The 19,013-nt window shown below is 38.8% G+C and overlaps 1 protein-coding gene across 1 annotated transcript in view; it reads left to right on the plus strand.

Moving 5' to 3' along the window:
• Positions 1-19,013, plus strand: part of LOC141540561 (calreticulin-like) — a 30,427-nt gene that overhangs the window by 1,289 nt on the left and 10,125 nt on the right. Inside the window, exons 2-6 of the mRNA XM_074264641.1 lie at positions 6,989-7,090; positions 12,558-12,761; positions 13,067-13,161; positions 15,181-15,390; positions 16,519-16,632. Of these exons, the coding sequence (XP_074120742.1) occupies positions 6,989-7,090; positions 12,558-12,761; positions 13,067-13,161; positions 15,181-15,390; positions 16,519-16,632 (725 nt within the window). The remainder of the gene's footprint in view (positions 1-6,988; positions 7,091-12,557; positions 12,762-13,066; positions 13,162-15,180; positions 15,391-16,518; positions 16,633-19,013) is intronic.

Here is a 19,013-nt window from a genome sequence, read left to right on the forward strand (position 1 = left end):
TTTTGTAGAATGGAAGCTCCTGGAAGATGGGTCCCTTGTGTTTGTCTTTGTATCCCCAGCATTTAGCACAAGACCTGACCCACTGTAGGTGCTTAAGAAAAGCTAATTGATTGATCCCAAAATTTTAGAAAGAAAGAGCCTCAGAGAAAGGAAGTGACATCTAAGGTTACACAGATAACAAAGTAGGGTAATCAGGATTTCAAGCTGGTTTGGCCCTCTGTTTCTAAACTCACTTTGAAACATGCTACAGAATTTGTGGATAAGTGATTAAACAATTCTCTTTTGAAGGAGTTAGACAGCTTTTTATTTTCTTTTCCCCTTTCCTCTGCTGCTTAGCATCCTGGGAGGTTTGAAAAGACCAAAAATGACACTTATGGACTTTCCAAACTTCACCAAGTAGCTTGCAAAGGGACTATCTTATAAACATAGACCTGTTGTGGGAAAGGAATCATTATCCCTCAGTTCATGGATCTAGGTAATTAGAGTACACAGAACATTAAACTTGGAGTCAGGGAGACCTGAATTCAAATCCTACCTCAACCACAAGCTGTGTGAGCTTGGGTAAGACACTTAATCACTGCCTGCCTCATTTTCCTTATCTGTAAAATGGGAATAACAACAATACCTACTTCCCAGAGTTGTGAGAATCAAGTGCAATAACATTTGAAGTCTTTTGCAAACTTCAAAGCACCTTATAAATGCAAGCTAGTTAGCTAGAACTGGAAGGGTTCTCAGAGGTAATTTAGTTCAATACCTTTACATTGCAGATGATGAAAGTAACTCAGTGACTTCACACATATAAAAAATAATAAAGTTGGGATTTACACCCAAGTTCTTACTCTGAATCCAGCACTCTGAATTATCCTTTCTATTGAACCACTCACTGGCTAATGTTATACTGTCTAGTAGGGATGGTCACTGAAAAAAGTCTTTGTTTTCTTGTTCAGTCATTTTAGTCAGGGTCAATTCTTTGTTACCCCATTTTGGGTTTTCTTGCCAGTGATGCTAGAGTGGTTTGCCATTTCTTTCTCCAGCTCATTTTACAGATGAGGAAACTAAGTCAATCAGAATTGAGTGACTTGCTAGTAAATGTCTGAGACAGATTTGAACTCAGAAAGTTAAGTCTTCCCTATTCCAAGCCCAACTCTCTATCCCCTGCACCACTTACTTGCCTCTTACATGGCACTACAAGTCATAAAATATTTTTTTTCTAACACAATTCTTTGAGGTAGACACAATCAGTTGTATCATTTTTATTTTATAGATGGAGAAAATGAGTCTCAGTGAAATGAGGTGGCTAGACTATGGTTACAAAAGTACCAAGTGTTAGAGCTACAAATTGATCAAAAAGCATTTATTAAGCACTTGCTAAGTGTCAGACAATGAGTACAATAAAATAAACAGGATAAAACTACAAAAATGTAACTGATTTTTCCCTAAAGGAACTTACATTCTCATGAATGCAATGTGAACATCTACACATACCTAATACATAATATAACATGCAAAAAGAACAAAGCCTCTTGGGGCATAAGGATACTAGCAGTTGGAATGACAAAGGGGATCTCATATGGAGGCTGAATTTTGAATGAAAGCAAGCATTCTGAGAGGCAGAAGGGGGAAGGGAAATAACTCCAAGCAGGAACTAATGCAAGTAGAAAGATTAACTACCAAGAGGGTGGAATAGCAAACAAACTAGGGTGGCTGGACTGCAGGGCATATGGAAAGTAGGTAAAGGGACTGGAAGGTTTGGAAGAACTAGCTGATAAAGAGCTTTACATACCAAAGAGAGGGGTTTATAGTGATCCCTGAGGCAATAGGGAGCCACCGGAGTTTAGTGAACAGGGTGTGATATGGTCAGACTCACGATTTAGGAAAATCACTTTGGCTACTGAATTAAGGACTGACTGGGCTGGGGATAGACTTGAGGCAAGGAGACCAGAAAGGGGGCTCTTGGGAGAAGTGATGTGGCCTTATACAGAGGTGGTGGCTATGTGAGTGAAGAGAAGGGGATCAATGTGAGAGGTGTTTTAAAGATAGATCACAGGGTCTTCTACTGAGCACAACATCCTGTCCCCTATCCAGGAAGTACAGTTCTGGAGGCCTGGGCTTGGATGGATCCCCACACAGCACCCTAGTGTTTTTTGGAATAGAGTAGCTCTATCACCTCTTGAAGATGCAGCTCTTGGCTACTTTGGCTTGTTCTTTGTTATCCCATTACAAGATCCCTTCTCATGGAACATGCCCTAACCTGCACTACCCACCCTTGGGAAGGAAACAGAAAAATGATCTATCTCCAAGGGAATTAACTGCAAGAGACCATCTTTGATAAACATTCTTGAAATAACAACTTGGGTCAGCCTCTCATTTCACTGCTAGACTCCTGTTCAATCCCCACGACAGCCTTGTAAGAGAGGCACTGGGGAGACAAATGATTGCTAGATAAAATGAAATAACACTTAATATGTGCCTTGCAAACCTTAAAGAACTCTCTATATATCTATATATCTACATATATATAAATACTAGGTATTATTATTATTATGGATGGAGATATGATATTTATTGGGTATTTACTATGAATCTTCCAAAAACTAACATTCTAAAGGGAAAAGACAAAAACAGAAAGAAACAGGGAATGTTATTTGTTTGGGAGCAATGGAACTGTTGAGAAGAAAGAGGCAGTGAGTGAGACAAGATGCAAGTAAATTGAAGGGCTACTACTGAAATAGGGGTTTGAATAGGGGAACCCCAAACAGGAGAACAAAGTCTCAGCATAGAGGTTTATCTAGGATGGGAAGGAAGCTGATAAGAAGTCCACAAAGTGAGTATAATCAAGAGTGATAACTAGTCACTGGTTTGTAAAAAGAGGGAAACTGAGGCTCAGAGGTCTTAGGTGAAATAGGTCAAACAACTAGGCAATGAAATCCAGGCAAGAGTATAGTCAAGAGTGAATGAAGCAATTTAATGCTCTTCATTGCTTAAAAATAGTAAAATTGAGGCTCAGAGGCATTAAGTGAAAGCGATCAAATAACTAATAGTTGTTTAACAGTGAAATCCAATGAAATACAGTCAAGAGTGAGTAAGCTAGTCTAATGATTTCCATTGGTTAAAATTAGGGAAACTGAGGCTCAGAGGCATGAAATGACACAGGTCAGAGCTGGCCAGTAAAATCTTTACCCTACGTCATATTGCAATTGGTAGTCAGTGGGCAGGAATCTGAAATGAATCCTAACAGTCAAGATGATTTGAGGCAGAAGCTCAGAAAAATGACAGCATGCTCAGTAAAAGGAAGGACCACTCTCTAGTTGAAGCTTGAAATTTCTAAGAATTTCAGAATTTTCCCTGTATAGGGAATCTTCTAAGTAATCACTTCTTATGGTAAAGGTGACAAAACACTGGCTTAGAAACCAAAGGACCTCTCTGATGATATTTTTAATTTTATTTATTTTATTTTTTTTATAAAAGGAAGGAAGGGCTCTATATGATTTGGAAAGTCTCTTCCAACTTTGATATCTATGACCATAGGTCTATCTACCTAGGACCTCTATCTTTTTTTTTTAATTATAGCTTTTTATTTATCAGATATATGCATGGGTAATTTTTCAGCATTGACAATTGCCAAGCCTTTTGTTCCAATTTTTCCCCTCCTTCCCCTACTCCAGATGGCAGGTTGACCAATACATGTTACATATGTTAAAGTATAAATTAAATACACGATATGTATACATGTCCAAACAGTTATTTTGCTGCACAAAAGAATCGGACTTTGAAATTAGCCTGTGAAGGAAATAAAAAATGCAGGTGGACAAAAATAAGGGTGTTGGGAATTGGGAATTCTCTGTAGTGGTTCATAGTCATCTCCCAGAGTTCTTTCACTGGGCATAGCTGGTTCAGTTCATTACTGCTCTATTGGAACTGATTTGGTTCATCTCATTGTTGAAGAGGGCCACATCCATCAGAATTGATCATCATACAGTATTATTGTTGAAGTATATAATGATCTCCTGGTCTTGCTCATTTCACTCAGCAGCAGTTCATGTAAGTCTCTCCAGGCCTTTCTTAAATCATCCGGGACCTCTATCTTTGAGATCTATTTAAATTCTTTTTTTTTTTTTTTTTTCCTGAGGCTAGGGTTAAGTGACTTGCCCAGGGTCACACAGCTAGGAAGTGTTAAGTGTCTGAGACCAAATTTGAATTCGAGTCCTCCTGAATTCAAGGCTGGTGCTCTATCCACTGCACCACCTAGCTGCCCCAATCTATTTAAATTCTAATGCTCTTTTTCTGTGAGACTTTTCCAAATATTTGAAGATCACAGTCTCATCCTCTTACATTTTCTCTGCTTCAGGGCAAGCATCTTCAGTGATACTTCAGGGGCATGTTCCACTCTATCAAAGTCTTTTCTAAGAGAGTTCAACTTGATGCCCCTGACTTTTGATCAAGGTAGCAAAATTAGGGTCTTGCTGTGGGCACTATTAATATCCTAGTGCACCAAGGCATTGTATTAATTTTTTAGGATGCTAAGTCATACTTAGATCATTTATACTATTAGATGTTATAAATTAGAATGCAAAACCAAAATGAAACAGGCCATCCCTATAGTGAGAGGTAAATTATACACACAAAATAATAATATATACAAAAGAATCTCCAGGATGTGATAGACATCTATACGAAGGGCAATTTGTTAACAATAAAACAGGAGTTGCAGAAAGTTAGAAAATGAAATGGAAAGTTAGGGAAGAGTGAAATGGTAAAAATGGAGAAGAGGAAAGGAAACAAGCTTTGTGAAGCACCTGCTTTGGACCTGGGACACATGCTTTACAAATTTTATCTTATTTTGTGTTTGAATACAGATTGAACTACGCTTTTAAAACTTTATTTTTCTTGAGTTTTTTTGGAAGAGCAGAAAGAGGTCTATGCTGTCTTTCACAACATGACTTTAATGGAAATGTTTTGCTAGACTTCACATGTGCCTTCTCAGTGAGGGAGTAGGCAAAAAGGAAGGGAGAGAATCTGAAACTCAGTTTTAAAAACAATTTTTTTTTGTTGTTTTACATGTAAACTGGGGAAAAATAAAATACTAAATAATGAAAAATAAATAGAAAAATATATGTAAATAACAAAATACTAACCACTTTGCAAAATGCTAATAATTTACATTTTCCAGAATTTCCAAAATAAAAAGAAATAAGTATTTTCTTATTTGATTCGGGGACACCAGAGGGAAAGAGCTGTTATGGATTGATATGAGGAAGCTGGGAGCGGTGGTTGGGAAAGAGAGGAGTGGTTTAGGGGATCAAAGAGATTCTGAACAGCTCTAACTAAAATCCTACCTCCTACAGGAAGCCTTTCCCAATACCTCTCAATGTTAACATCTTCCTTGTGTTATTATTTCCTACTTGTCTATAACTTGTTCGTATATAGTTGTTTCTTTGTTCTCCCTCCATTAGACTGTGAATTCTTGAGGGCAGGGACTGCCTTTTTGTCTTTTTGTGTATCTTCTGGGTTTAAGCCAGGGCCTGGTACATAGGAGGCACTTAATAAATAATTATTGACTGACTGACATAGAAAAGTTGATTATCTTACCTTTTATAGCATCAGTGGTACTATTATTTTGATTCTCAATTCTTGGGAAATGAATAGAGAGCTAAGAGGTTATTATTACACATGGCAAATATTCAGTTCATAGCTGGACCTGATTATCCAGGCAGGGGTTAGTGGGGTCTTAAGGCCAAGCCGGTGGTAAAGGGCTGAAGCAAGTTTGATATATTCATCCTCTTACAAGTCAGTCCTAGGGTTGAGGAGGTAATCTCAGATTTGTAAAATGAGAGCGTTTGACTTGATTATTTCTAAGATCCCTTTTATTTCTAAATCTGAGGGTGGGGATTCTCAGGCAAGCCTGTCTGGGCTTCAGTTGCTTGACATTTACTATTTGTGTGACTCTGGGCAAGTCACTTAATTCTGATTGCCTCAAAAAAACCCAAAAAACCCAAATAGACAAAATAAACCTATAATGCTAATTCACTTTGCCTCTCCTAGCCTTAGTTTTCTCATCTGTCAATATTGGAGCCCCCTACCTCCCAGAGTTATTTTGATAAAATGTGCTTTATTAGCCTTAACATACTAGAAAAGTGGGAGAGATGAAGATTATTTTCACCAGCAGGGGGCAATAGTCATAAAGAAATACAACGTCTTTGGTCCTGTGAGTCAGAGTCTGATAGAAGATTGAGGAAGGGAAAGTGGCCCGGTTTGTGCCCAGAGTCCTTGTTGCCCAGTGCATTCTGCCTCTGTGGGCCAAGCAATGGGAGAGATTTCTGAACATCAGCCTTCTACAGATGTTGCCTGGGTGAAACGTGGCCATCATCATCATCGTCATCATCAAAAGGAGGAGGAAATTAAAAAAAAAAAAAAAAAAAGGAAGAAGAATTGAAAGAAGAGAAGAAAATTTGTTGCCAAGAATTGTGCCCAGTTAACTGTTTCCCTTATAATTTTTGCTACTTTCGACTTCTTTGTGCCATAACATTACATTTTTATATACCCTCCTTTTTATAGATGAGGAAACTAAGGCATGGGAAAATGAGTAACTTGCCCAGGATCATATAGACAGTGGGTTTGCCAGAGGCTAGACTTGAACTCAGCTCATCCTAATCCCTGCCATCTCTCCCTTAGAACACACTGCCTCTCACATATTTGTTTTAGTGAATTTCATGGTATAGTTATTCTCCCTTTCTAAATTGCAAATGTCAGCTGACATAGCTCCTCTGAATCCAAATTCAGTAATCTTTCCCTGTATTCACTCCCTTATTCACCAAGTATTAAATGTATGCGAGGTGCCCCGAATGCATAAGGCAGAATGGACCAATCTCTGCTCTCAAGGAGCATCTCATGGCCTTCCAACATTTCATGTGTCACCTCATTAAATTTGATGTGGTCTCCCTTGGTCAGATATAAGGCATTTTGGATATATTTTTTCATTCCCTAACAGATGGATGGAAAAAACGATGGGTCCAATCTAAACACTTGTCAGAATATGGTAAATTCCAGCTGACAGCTGGGAAGTTCTATGGAGACAAGGAAAAGGATAAAGGTGAGTGTTACTGTCACTGGAAGTGGGTTGGGCTGGAGAGTTCTGATTATTGGGTCCTTTTGCTTTCATGAGTCCTGTTGGTTCATCCCCCAAAGTGTTGTTTCGTTCTTCTCTGTCTTCCTTCCCAGATGCCTCTCCAAGGTATAGAGGAAGCCTGGGGTCCTTAGACTTGGGTCAATTAGCAAGCACAGGCTTTGGCTGGTCCTCCCAAACACTTCCAATTTGGAATGACTTCACATCCAGAGATATCTGTGCTCAATGTATGGTATCCCAGGAGCAGCCTCACAAAACCCATTAGGATATTGATCACTATACAATGATTTTTTTTCCCCATAGCATCTATTAAGGCACAAGAGAACTATAAATCTACATTAGTGGAGTGAGAACCACCACTCCACTAATATAGATTATAGTTCTCTTGTGCTTTAATAGATGTTATAGTAAAAAGAAAGTGAACCACCACTGATGAAAGTCCAAGTCTTTAAAAAATATTGAGGTAAACAATCCTGAGATTTAGAGCTAGAAGGCACCTTTGAGATTATTTTACCCAAATCTTTCACTTTAAAGACAAGAAAACTGAGGCCCAGAGGAAAGGAAAAAACTTGTTCAAGGTCTCACAGCTAATACTTATTACTTATTTAATTTAAATTTTAAATTTAAATTCAGGTCCTCTTATTCTAAATGTAGTGTTCTTTCCAATCTAGTATACTATCTTTAATAAAATGGTTATATGAAGGTTTAAGAAAAATGAGTCATTCATCTTAAGTTTTGAGAAAGTTTGTTATTGTGAAATTAATTCATTTTGTAGTATAACTAATGTTTATTAAGAATCTACTTAGAATAATACTACCAAAATTGATTTACATTTTTAATGCTATACCAATAAAAGTACCAAGGGAATACTTTTGGAATTCATTTGGAAAAGCAAAAGATCTAGAACATCAAGGAAAATAATGAAAAGAAGTGGGGACAAAGGAAGAATAGTATTTGCAGTCTTTAAACTGCATTGTAAAGCAGCGATCATCAAAGTCATTTGTTATTGCTTAAAGAGGTTCAGCAAAACAGGCTAGATAATTGAGATTCAAAAATTATAGAGTTGTTTGACTAAATAGAAAACACAAGTTACCTCAGGAAAAATTCCTTATTTGATAAAAATAACCTTTTGGGAAAACTGAAAATCAGTCTGGCAGAAACTAAGTTTAGACTTACAACTCTCAACACTCCACAAACCATTCTAAATAGATATATAAGTTTAATAGCTTTAGATATTGGTGATCTTCAGATCAAACTATTAAAAAATTAGGAGAGAAATAAAGCATATAACTCTCATACTTATGGGTAAATATGTTCTTTTTTTTCTTGTTCAATTTCATCCTATTTTCAATTCTAAATTCTCTCCCTCTCTCCACCTTCTTTCCTACACATAGAAAAGAAGAGATAGGAGATGTAATCTTAACCAGACATAGAGGCAATTACAAAAAAATTAGATACTTTCGATTACTTGAAACTGAAAAACCTCTGCACAGACAAAATTAATGTACCTAGGATTAGAAGGGAAATGATTGAATGGGGAAAAAATTGCATCAGATTTATCTGATGGGTAACCAATATATACAAATTATACAGAGACACACATGTATATGTAATATATGTGTGTGTATGTATAAGTAATTGATAGATCTTTAAGATCTATCAATAATAGATCAATAGATATGATCAAAGGATGTAATGGATCCTTTAGATCGATTACTAGATCAAAGGATATGAGCAGACAGTTTTCAAAAGTACAACTGCAAAGTATTAGTAATCATATTTGGGAATGATCTAAATCACTAATAATAAGAGAAATGCAAATCAAAATGACCCTGAGGTTTCATCTTACACACTTAAATTGGCGAAAAATGATTCCCATAATGACAACATTCAATGTCCTCTTCAAGTAGAGGCGTTGTGGAAGGATAAGCACATTAACAAATTATTGATAAAACTGTGAAATGGTACTATCATTTTGGAAAATAATTTGGAATTATACAAATAAAGTGACTCAAATGTCTATACCCTTTGAACCAGAGACTCCATTGGGCTTAACCACCAAGGAAGCCATCAATAAGAAGAAAATTATAGCAACACTTTTTATGATACCCAAGAATTGGAAACAAAGTAGCCATTCATCAATTTAGGAATAGCTAAAATGGTATGTAAATATAATAGAATATTACTGTGATATGAGAAATGGCATTTGATGAATGCAGAGAAGCATAAAGAGAGCTGTATGAACTGATACAGAGGGAAATAAACAGAACCAAGAAAGACAACAACTACAACAATCTAAATAGAAAGAATGACACAAGAGTGCTGGGTCTTTTGTTGTTGCCTAAGTAAGACTCTCCATATCTTGACTCCAGGCATTTTCCCTGGCTGTCCCACAATGCTCTCCCACCTCCAGATTTCCTTCCCGTCTCAGCTAAAATCCCACCTTCTAAAGGAAGCCTTCCCTAACTGCTCAATTCAAGTGTTTTTTCTCTGCTCATTAATTACTATTTATTCTATATATCATTTGCACATATTTATTTTCTTGCCTCCACAACTGATTGTGAGCTCCTTAAGAATATTGATTGTCTTTTGCCTCTTTTCTTCAAGTATTCCCAGTGCTCGGCACAGTACCTGGCACATAGGGGGCATTTTATGTTTATTGTGCATCTTCTGTAACTCATTCTTCTTTTCTTAAACAGTTATGAAGCCCTTCCCAAGGGGTGGGGGACATGAGAGTGGGAAGGGGATCTCTCTTCTATGCCCAGGAAAGATACAGATACACAGAAGTCAGGCTGGCCTGCCATCAAGAAGCTTGTGATCTAGCAGGGGAGACTGGTTAAGAAAGCAGTTTAGGGCAAGAAGTGTTCAGTTTAGAGTAAGAGGTTCTGGTTTTCATCCCCCAAGTCTGTTAGTCAAAACAAAGTCATACGACTTTGAGCAAATTGTTTCTCTGAACCTCAGTTTCTTTTTCCATCAATATAATAATGATAATAAATGTCATATTTGAAGATTTGCAAAGTATATTATCTCACTTGATCCTGGTACCAACACTATTATTATCCCCGTTTTACAAATGAGGAAACTGAGACTGAGAGAGGTTAAGATATTTGCCACAGGTTACACATCTAATAAGTGTCTGAGGAAGGATTTGAACTCAACTCTTCCTCACTCAAGCCCAGTGCTCTTACCCACTGTTTCATCTAGATGCCTCCCAATGAGGATGAGATGATTTTCATGGGCTCTTCCAGCTCAAGTCTGTCCAATGTGCTCTAAGGCACCTTGTCATCGGAGCACCAGCCTGGGCACTCAGAGCCAAAGAAGTCTTTGCCTGCTATAAATAGAGCCCATTCATTTTGCCATTTAATTTTGCCCCCTCTCACATATCCTAGCCCACTGTCAAAAATCTAATTTTAGAGCTCATTAAAAGATGAAAATTAGTAATTGGTAGGAGTTTATTCAATGTCTCCTTCCCTATGAAAGTTTCATGGAAAGAAGAAAAATGAGGCATGGCTAGAAATGGGAGGGAGATCATTTATTCCGGGTTTCCTGCTTATCATGTCCCAATTACAATGGCTTCCATCTTGCTTAGTTTTGTTTCTGTTACCTCATAAAGACCTGCTGAATGATAAAACCAAGGTAGTGTCTTTGGGTGCTTCAGATGGGCTCTGCACAGGAAGCTGTTGGAGAACTGGGTATAATAAGACTCTCTATAACATCGCACACTCAAAACCCCTCAATAAAATGCCATTCCAGCCAAATCACCCAGAGCGCCCTGTTGTCAGACAAGATAAAGTGTCGTTAATTTTCATTTTAGAACTCATTTGATGTCTGAGTGTTGATTACGAAAAAGGCTATGGTGAAGACTATTTGTGTGCCATTGTTGACCGTGGCAAAGACCAAATGGCTGGATTCATATTGACCATGATGAAAGCTCCATGAATTGAAGATGATGAAGACCATGGCAACGTATCATCCATGGTGAAGGCTATGTGCAGATCAAATATTGGCTGAGGCAAAAGCCAAGGGTTAGACATATATTGACAAGGATGACAGCTACTTGTGAGCCATACATTGACTTTAATTAAGGCTGTGTCCTAGTCATATATTATTCATGGTGAAGGTCATGTATTGACCATGGGAAAGGCTATGAGTAGAACATGTGTTGACCATGGTGAAAGTCAAATACTGAACATATATTGACTAATGAAGGCTGTCTATAGGCCATGTTTCACTATGGTGGAGACCATGTGTACGCCATATGTTGACCGTGGCACATCATGTGCTAGACATGTGTCGAATGTAATGAAAGCTACAATTGGATCATATATTGAACTGCACAAAAACTGTCCATGGGCCAAATATTTGCCGTGATGAAAGCCATGTTCTGGCTACGTAGAGAAAGGAGTGAGAGATGGATTGACTTTGCCTCTTTTCATAAAGAAAAAGTCATAAGAGACAGAAGGATGCTACCTTCCGGCAGCCAATTTGGTTTTTTTTTGAGGTACTTGTACTCATGTTAAGGAGTAATATATACATTAGTTACATAAAATAAGGTAATTGATGATTGGATGTAAAAGAAATGGCATCGGGGTTATTTGAGTACCAGAGACAGGAGCAGGGTCAGGCAGAGTGATGAGAGTCCTTTTTATTTATTTATTTTTTTGAGACTTTTTGAAGAAGGACCTCCCTGTAGATTCAAAGTCACCACCCTGGTTTTGTGCCTTAGAATGAGATATGGAAACAAACCTAAATATTTATATATTATATTATAATATAATGTTTACATTTTCTATTATTCTATATTGCTATTATATGCCAGACACTTGCTAAGAAGTTTTTTTTTTTTCAAATATCATGTCATTTGAGCCTCACAACAGCTCTGTAAGATGGGTGCTATTATTATCGCCCTTTTTCAGTTAGCAAAAAAAAGTCTAGAATCACTTAGTAAGTGTGTTAAGTCTGAATTTGAATTCAGGTCTTCATGACATGACTAGACCCAATTCTGTGTTCCTTGTCCAGGCTTCTTTCTTATACAACTGAGTCATATGCAGGATAAATTGGAGGCAATCAGGGTTGGGAAGACACCAGGAAAAAGGGGAAGGAAGGGAGGCTTTTGAAGAAGATGGAACTTTAGCTGAGACTTGATGGAAGCCAGGAATGGGAGGCAGAGAGGAGGAGGCAGCTCCTCCCATGAGGCTCCTCTCTGTTCAGTCCCAGCAGTATCTGGCATATAGTTGGTTCTCAACAAAGCTGAGTTGAATAAATAACAATGCTTTTCTGTGCCAGAATCTGGCTCTCGAGGCACTTACTGTTGCCCCCTGCTCCCCAGCCGGCCAGTGTGGCTGCCTCTGACGCACTGTTCTGGTTGTTGAGTTGGGTTTTTTCTGCCACTGACCCATTTCAGCTTACAGGCCTGTGTTTTCTGCCCCTTTAGGTCTCCAGACCAGTGAAGATGCCAAGTTTTATGCCTTGTCGGCCCGATTTGAGCCTTTCAGCAACGAGGGTCAAAGTTTGGTATTACAGTTCTCAGTAAAACACGAGCAGGGGATTGATTGTGGGGGAGGATATGTCAAGCTCTTTCCTCAGGACCTGGACCAAGAGGACATGCATTCCAACTCATCCTACTACATCATGTTCGGTGAGTTCTCTGGTCAGGGTCTCTTGCCCTGTCCAAGGGCCCGATGGTGCTGGAATCCTTAAGTTGGAAGTGGCCCTTAGAGGCAGTGGGGCTCTCTTGATCAGGCCTAGATGGCCTCCCCAGGCCGAGATTCTGTGATCCCTACAGAAAAACTCCTTCCTTACTAATCCATTGCAGACCAAAGTGGGATGACCCTTCACGTTGCATGATTCTAACACTACAAGGGGCAGATTCATCTTTGCTTCTGGTCCTAAACAGTGATATAATTATCACTTATCTGATGTCACTGGGTTTTTCATTTTCAGGCCCAGATATCTGTGGAATGGGAAACAACAAGGTACATGTCATCCTTAATTATAAAGGAAAAAACCATGAAATTAATAAAACCATCAAGTGCCGGGTAAGTCCACAGGCCTGGGCATGGAGGTTTGGGAGAAATTCAGAGATAGCATTCAGATATCGTAGAAACTAGCAGACAAAGTATGGTAGGACCACACAGTTTGGACTAGATGGTCCCTTGGGAATTCTGCTGATGCTGAAATTATGAGCTCTTTTTTCTCTTTTAAGGGGTGGTATTAGCAATAGAACAAATCTTATTTTTTTTGGTTTTGGAAGCAATTGGAGTTAAATAAGTTGCTTAGGATCACATAGTTAAGTTGGAACTCAAAATCTCTCCCTTCTTCTTGATCTCTCCTACCCATTGAGAAGCCAAGAAATGTGATGTCAATCATACATGTGAAATTATGCAAAATATATTTCCATATTATAAAGATATTTTTCAGCACTTGTGTAAGATTTTGAACTTATGTCTTCTGACTTCAGAAAATAAGTCACTTAGAAACTCAGTATAAGGAGCTCAGGTGGAGAACCCAGATCCCACAGTTCTATCCGGTGGAACACAAATGTGCCACGTACAGTTTTTTATAGTTTCCAATAAGTTCTTTCATTTCATTTCATTGATAGCCTTCAAAATTCTCAGAATAAGGTTATGTGTTAAGGAACTGATGGATAGCCATTCCTGGTCCTCAACTATCTGAAGCTGTTTTTCTCATACAATATTCTTTTACTGGTCTCTTTCAGTAAATAAAATGGCCACACATAAAATGGATAATTTATTTACAAAAGGGGAAACACCTTATTTTAAAAAATGAAATAGTTTCAAATGTTTAGGAGCTTATGTTCTATCTGGGGAAATATATACAAACATACATACATATATATATACACACACACACACACACACACACACACACACACACAAACATATACTATATATTATGCACACACAAAGATTATATACACATATGTAAATATGAAGCACATATAAGATAAACACAAAGTAATTTGAGGGACTCTAGTGAAGAGGGAATTGGGAACAGTGCATGAAGTTGGGGATGTATGAACTTGCTTGCTCATGTTCCTGCTCCATATTCGACGTGGATCTTTGAGTATATGTCTCCTGGATAATGCCTTGTCTCCTCCTGGTCCAGTTACTGTTGTTAAATAATGACATCAGTAATGTTCCTCTCTTTGTCCTGTTCATTGTTTGAAAAGTGAGCTCTGAGCCCTTCTTCCTCTACCCAGCACAACAGCCCAACCCCGCACCAACCAACCCAAGGCCAGTTGAGACCATTGAGGAGGATTAATCTGTAGGACAAAGAACTGGATGATGTGGTTCTGTCCTTTCAAATTTTAAAGGGTCAAGAAGAAAGCTCTTCCTCTGCAATTCTCCCAGATCTTCTGCCATGCTGGGTGGATAGAGGACTGCCCTGTGGGTGAGATCCTGGCCATATTGAGATAGCTTCGTAATGGGTGACTCTCTTGCTGGTTGGCTGTGTGTGTGACCTCACAGGCCCTTTATAAGCCCACTGCAGACAGCAAGTCGCTCTCTTTATCCTGGCTCCCCAGCCTGGGGTAGCCGAGATAAGCTGATGGATAGCCCAGAGAGGTAAGGAGTTTGGTTGTGAACACATGGGTCTTCAGACCAGGAGTTCACTAGGGAGTTAATAAGTCAGGGCATTATGTGAGTAGGTATAATAAAGGCTTTTAAGATTACACGTGGCTGTTCTTGAGTGTGCTACCGGTTATTAAACTATAGATTCAAGAGATTGTGACCAGAGACCTTTGAAGGCCTCAGAGGAGGCGAGCTAGGTAGAGTTGACACTGCAAAAGTCAGTGGTCAAAGGTATGCTGTTGGGCCTAGGACAGACTGGTAATAGTAACTGCCAGGAGGGCATGTTACAAAGCTGAGCTGGCTTGATTAGGACTATGGGTCAGCATCATCTGAGACCATTCAGATTCCCAAATCAAGCCTCTTATTCTCTCTCAGGTAAACTCCCTGCAAGGGGAGTCAAGACAGAATAATGCTGCAGAATTCTGCAGAACTGGTTCTTTCCCTCCCGTTCTCCCTTCTCTGCAGATCAATAAGGATACTCATCTGTATACGCTGATCCTTCGTCCAGATTCCACCTATGGAGTCAAGATAGATAATGAACTGGTGATAGTGGGGGCCTTGGAGGATGACTGGGATTTTCTCCCCCCCAAAAAAATCAAAGATCCATACGCGAGAAAGCCTCGAAAGTGGGATGAACGACCCCAAATTGAGGATCCCGATGACAAAAAACCAGAGGTAAACATGTTCTGTTCCTGGTCCCCTATTTACAAATGATGCTAATTAATGAGACAAAGAATTTTAGGAGCCATTGAAAGTATAATCTTTCACTCTTTCACTTTTAACAGATATTTATATACACATCTGGAAATCCTTTCATTCTGGGGCTTCTGTCTTTGTATTCCTGGGGACCAAATCATGCTGGACATTGGATACCTAATAGTCACTTAAATAACTGTTTAATTCAATTAAATCCAAAAATAATTGTATTGTACTATTCAGTTCAATTGTATTCAATTCAATCCCCCTAACTATGTTATTTGTATACTACATGCCACAGAAATTTGTAATCATTAATTGATTATGGATTACTGATTATGGAACATTAGCCACAAGGAGGGGAAATTTTTCCAAGTGGGCAGCCTTTCCTATTACCCTAACCAGGTCCAGTAAGCATCTGCAGCCCCTGATTTCGGGGCTACCTACATTCTGGGTACCCTTCATGATGTACATAACAGCTCTGCTCCTTGAATTCCTCAACCTTCCTCTTTTCACTGAGGGATCTGGAAGCTATGCCATATGAGTTCAGTTGAAAGAACTGGAAATTTCTGGCCTCCCCCCAAGCTGCTGAATCCCTAAGTCACAGGAAAAGACCATGGTTCCAGCAAGTTTGTTCATTTCTTGCCATAGAACAGCCAAGGAAGGAGCAGGGGACTTACATTAGCCAGCAAACTGCCTAACCCTTGCTGCCAAAGGTCAAAAGGTCAAGATCTGATGGGAAGGGGGGATAGAGAATAGGGGAAGGGCTCATTTCAGAGCAACTTATAGGAAGGACTCATTCCCACTGACTTATTAAACCCTTCTGCCTCCAGAAGGGTTCACATTTTTAGTGTTTCATTACAAGTCTTCTCTGTATACTGACATCTTCCCCAAGCCACCAATGAGTCTTTTTGTTTTATTTTATTTTTTTTCCCCTGAGGCAACTGGGGTTAAGTGACTTGCCCAGGGTCACACAGCCAGGAAGTATTAAGTGTCTGAGACCAGATTTGTACTTGGGTCCTCCTGACTTCAGGGCTGGTGCTCTATCCACTGCGCCACCTAGCTGCCTCACCAATGAATCTTTATGATGGGTGAATTTTATCTTAGGACTGGGAAGATTTTGAAAAAATTCCGGATCCAAATGTGAAGAAACCTTATGACTGGGATACAGCAATGGATGGCGAGTGGGAAGCTCCTTTGATCCCAAACCCAAAGTATAAGGTAAAGGGGATTTTTTTTTTCTCTTACAAAGAGAATAAAATATAGGACAACAAATGGATGGACCTTCTAATAGATAAAATAGTATCTCTGAGACTTGGTAGATGTGTTTGGGGAGGGCACTGAGCTAAGAAGGATGCCAGGTTTATCTCACATTGGTCTGAACATACTTCTGCTGGTATGACCTCAAGGGAAACTGAGGTCCTTCCTTCTTGACCTGATTTTTCTTGTGCAGCAAGATAATTATAAATATATATTTACATATACTGGATTTAATCTGTATTTCAACATATTTAACATGTTTTGGACTACCTGCCAGCTAAAAGACAAAAACAAAAGGTTTTGGGAGGGTCAGTGTTGGAAAAATTACCCGTGCATATGCTTTGTAAACAAACAAATAATTTTTTTTAAAAAAGAGGGAAACTGAGAAGACTGACTCAGGGATTCTGAGCTGGCAGTGTGTGCCAGCTGATTTACCAAACCACGTCCTTGAGGGACAGCTGAGGCCACTGAGGAAGATTAGTGTGTAGGAGAAAGAACTGGGTGACATGACTCCATCCTCTCAATTTTTAAAGTTCTATCACATAAAGGAAAGATTACGACTCATCTCAGTGGCTTCAGAGGGGACAATGAGGAAGTAGCAAATGTAGGGAGGCTGAATTTGGCTTAAGGTTAAGGAAGAACATTAGAACATTGAGAGCTGTCCAGTAATGGAATAGTGAGCTCCCTGTCCCTGAAAATGTTCAAATATCTAAAGGTAGGATAACCTTCTGTCAGACATTTTATACATTAAAGGGCTTTATGCTCTAGGCTGAACTAGATGAACCCTCTTCCAGTTCTGGATTTCAATTATTACAGTAGTAGTCATAATAAATAATACCTAAGGTTTACAAAGTGCTTTATACTTACAATAGAGATGATCCCTTCGGAACATATATTCTGATCCTCTAAGGGATGGAAAAAGAATTTCAGCCCCTTCTAAAGGGAGAAAAAAAGTCACATGGAATTGCTTGTGCCAGCTAGCATGAGGCTGAAATCCCTTCTCACTAAATCCTTGGGACTGTCCCATGGTTCATCATCAGAAACTGAGAAGAACTTTTCTATGGAAATGACATCTGCTTTGCTGCTGCACCTTTAGGATCATGGGACTTTTCCATCTAACTTGCAACCGAAACCTTCTCTATGGAGTGTCAACCCAATAGAACATAAACTACTCAAGAACAGGAACTGACTTTTTTTTTTTTTTTTTTTTTTGGTATCCCTCGTACTGAACATATAACAAGCACTTAAATTATTTTTTCATTCATTCAATCATCTGTAGTGAGAGCACCTACATCAAAATCATGGCTCTAACACTTAATATCTGTGTAACCATAGGCAAAGCAGTTCAGCTTTCTGGACTCGATTTTCTCATTTATAAAATGAGGGGTTAAACTAGATACTATCTGTCATCCCTTCTCCCTCTCTTTCTATGATCATATGAAATGAAAATCCAGAAAGGTTAAGTTCCTTGCCCAAGATCACACCCTTACTTAGTGCCAAAAGAGGGACTTGAACCTTGGACTTTCCAAATTCAAAAGCAGTGGGTTCTCCATCATACCAGACTGTCTCTCATCTGGAAAAAGGCAAAATCTTCTCTTGGGATTCCCCCATAAGTCAACTGGATCAAGTCCCAAGTAAGATGTGAGATGAGGAGAAGTTAGTAGGGGGCTTGGTAAAGCACTTTGTGAACCTTGAAGTATAATATAAATACTAATTATCATTGTTATGATATTAGGATAACTACCACTACAATGACCCCTACAACTACTACAGCTTCGAGTATTATTAGTATTACTATTATTATTATCAATATTCCTTTAGCAGAGCTAGTCCCTTAGGAAGTTAAAAAAGTTTAGACTGGCTCAGCTTAAGAGATCATGTACTATCCAAAGTGCTCTACAAAGGAAGATAGGGTAGTTGGTTATGTAGTGAGTTCCCCACCCTTAGAAGTATTCAAGCAAAACCAAATGATCCTGGATCAAGAAAGATGTTCTGGGAGAAAGAAAGCAATCAAATTGGTTTGTTAAAAAAAAAAAAAAAAAAGGCCTTCTAATGTCGGTTTAACTCCTTGTTAGCAAATCAGACCCTAATTGCTCAAGACTAAAATCTAAAAACTATCACAGTTGAGCTGGGAGCTAGGATGGGAATCCCCCTCCTTCATGCTTGAGCATACAATACATATTTTGTGTAAAGCCTTCCATCCAATAATATAATCATTTTACCTGAGTAACATTAATCCTTAAGACTCGACATTGTTCCCTTGGTGAATTCCTTTTGATTCACCCCAACATTTTAAGCTCAGAAAGATCTTACTCAGGAAGACAAGGATTTAGAGCAATGGA

Source organism: Sminthopsis crassicaudata, chromosome 4 (genome assembly GCF_048593235.1).
Source record: "Sminthopsis crassicaudata isolate SCR6 chromosome 4, ASM4859323v1, whole genome shotgun sequence".
Taxonomy (NCBI): Eukaryota; Metazoa; Chordata; class Mammalia; order Dasyuromorphia; family Dasyuridae; genus Sminthopsis; species Sminthopsis crassicaudata.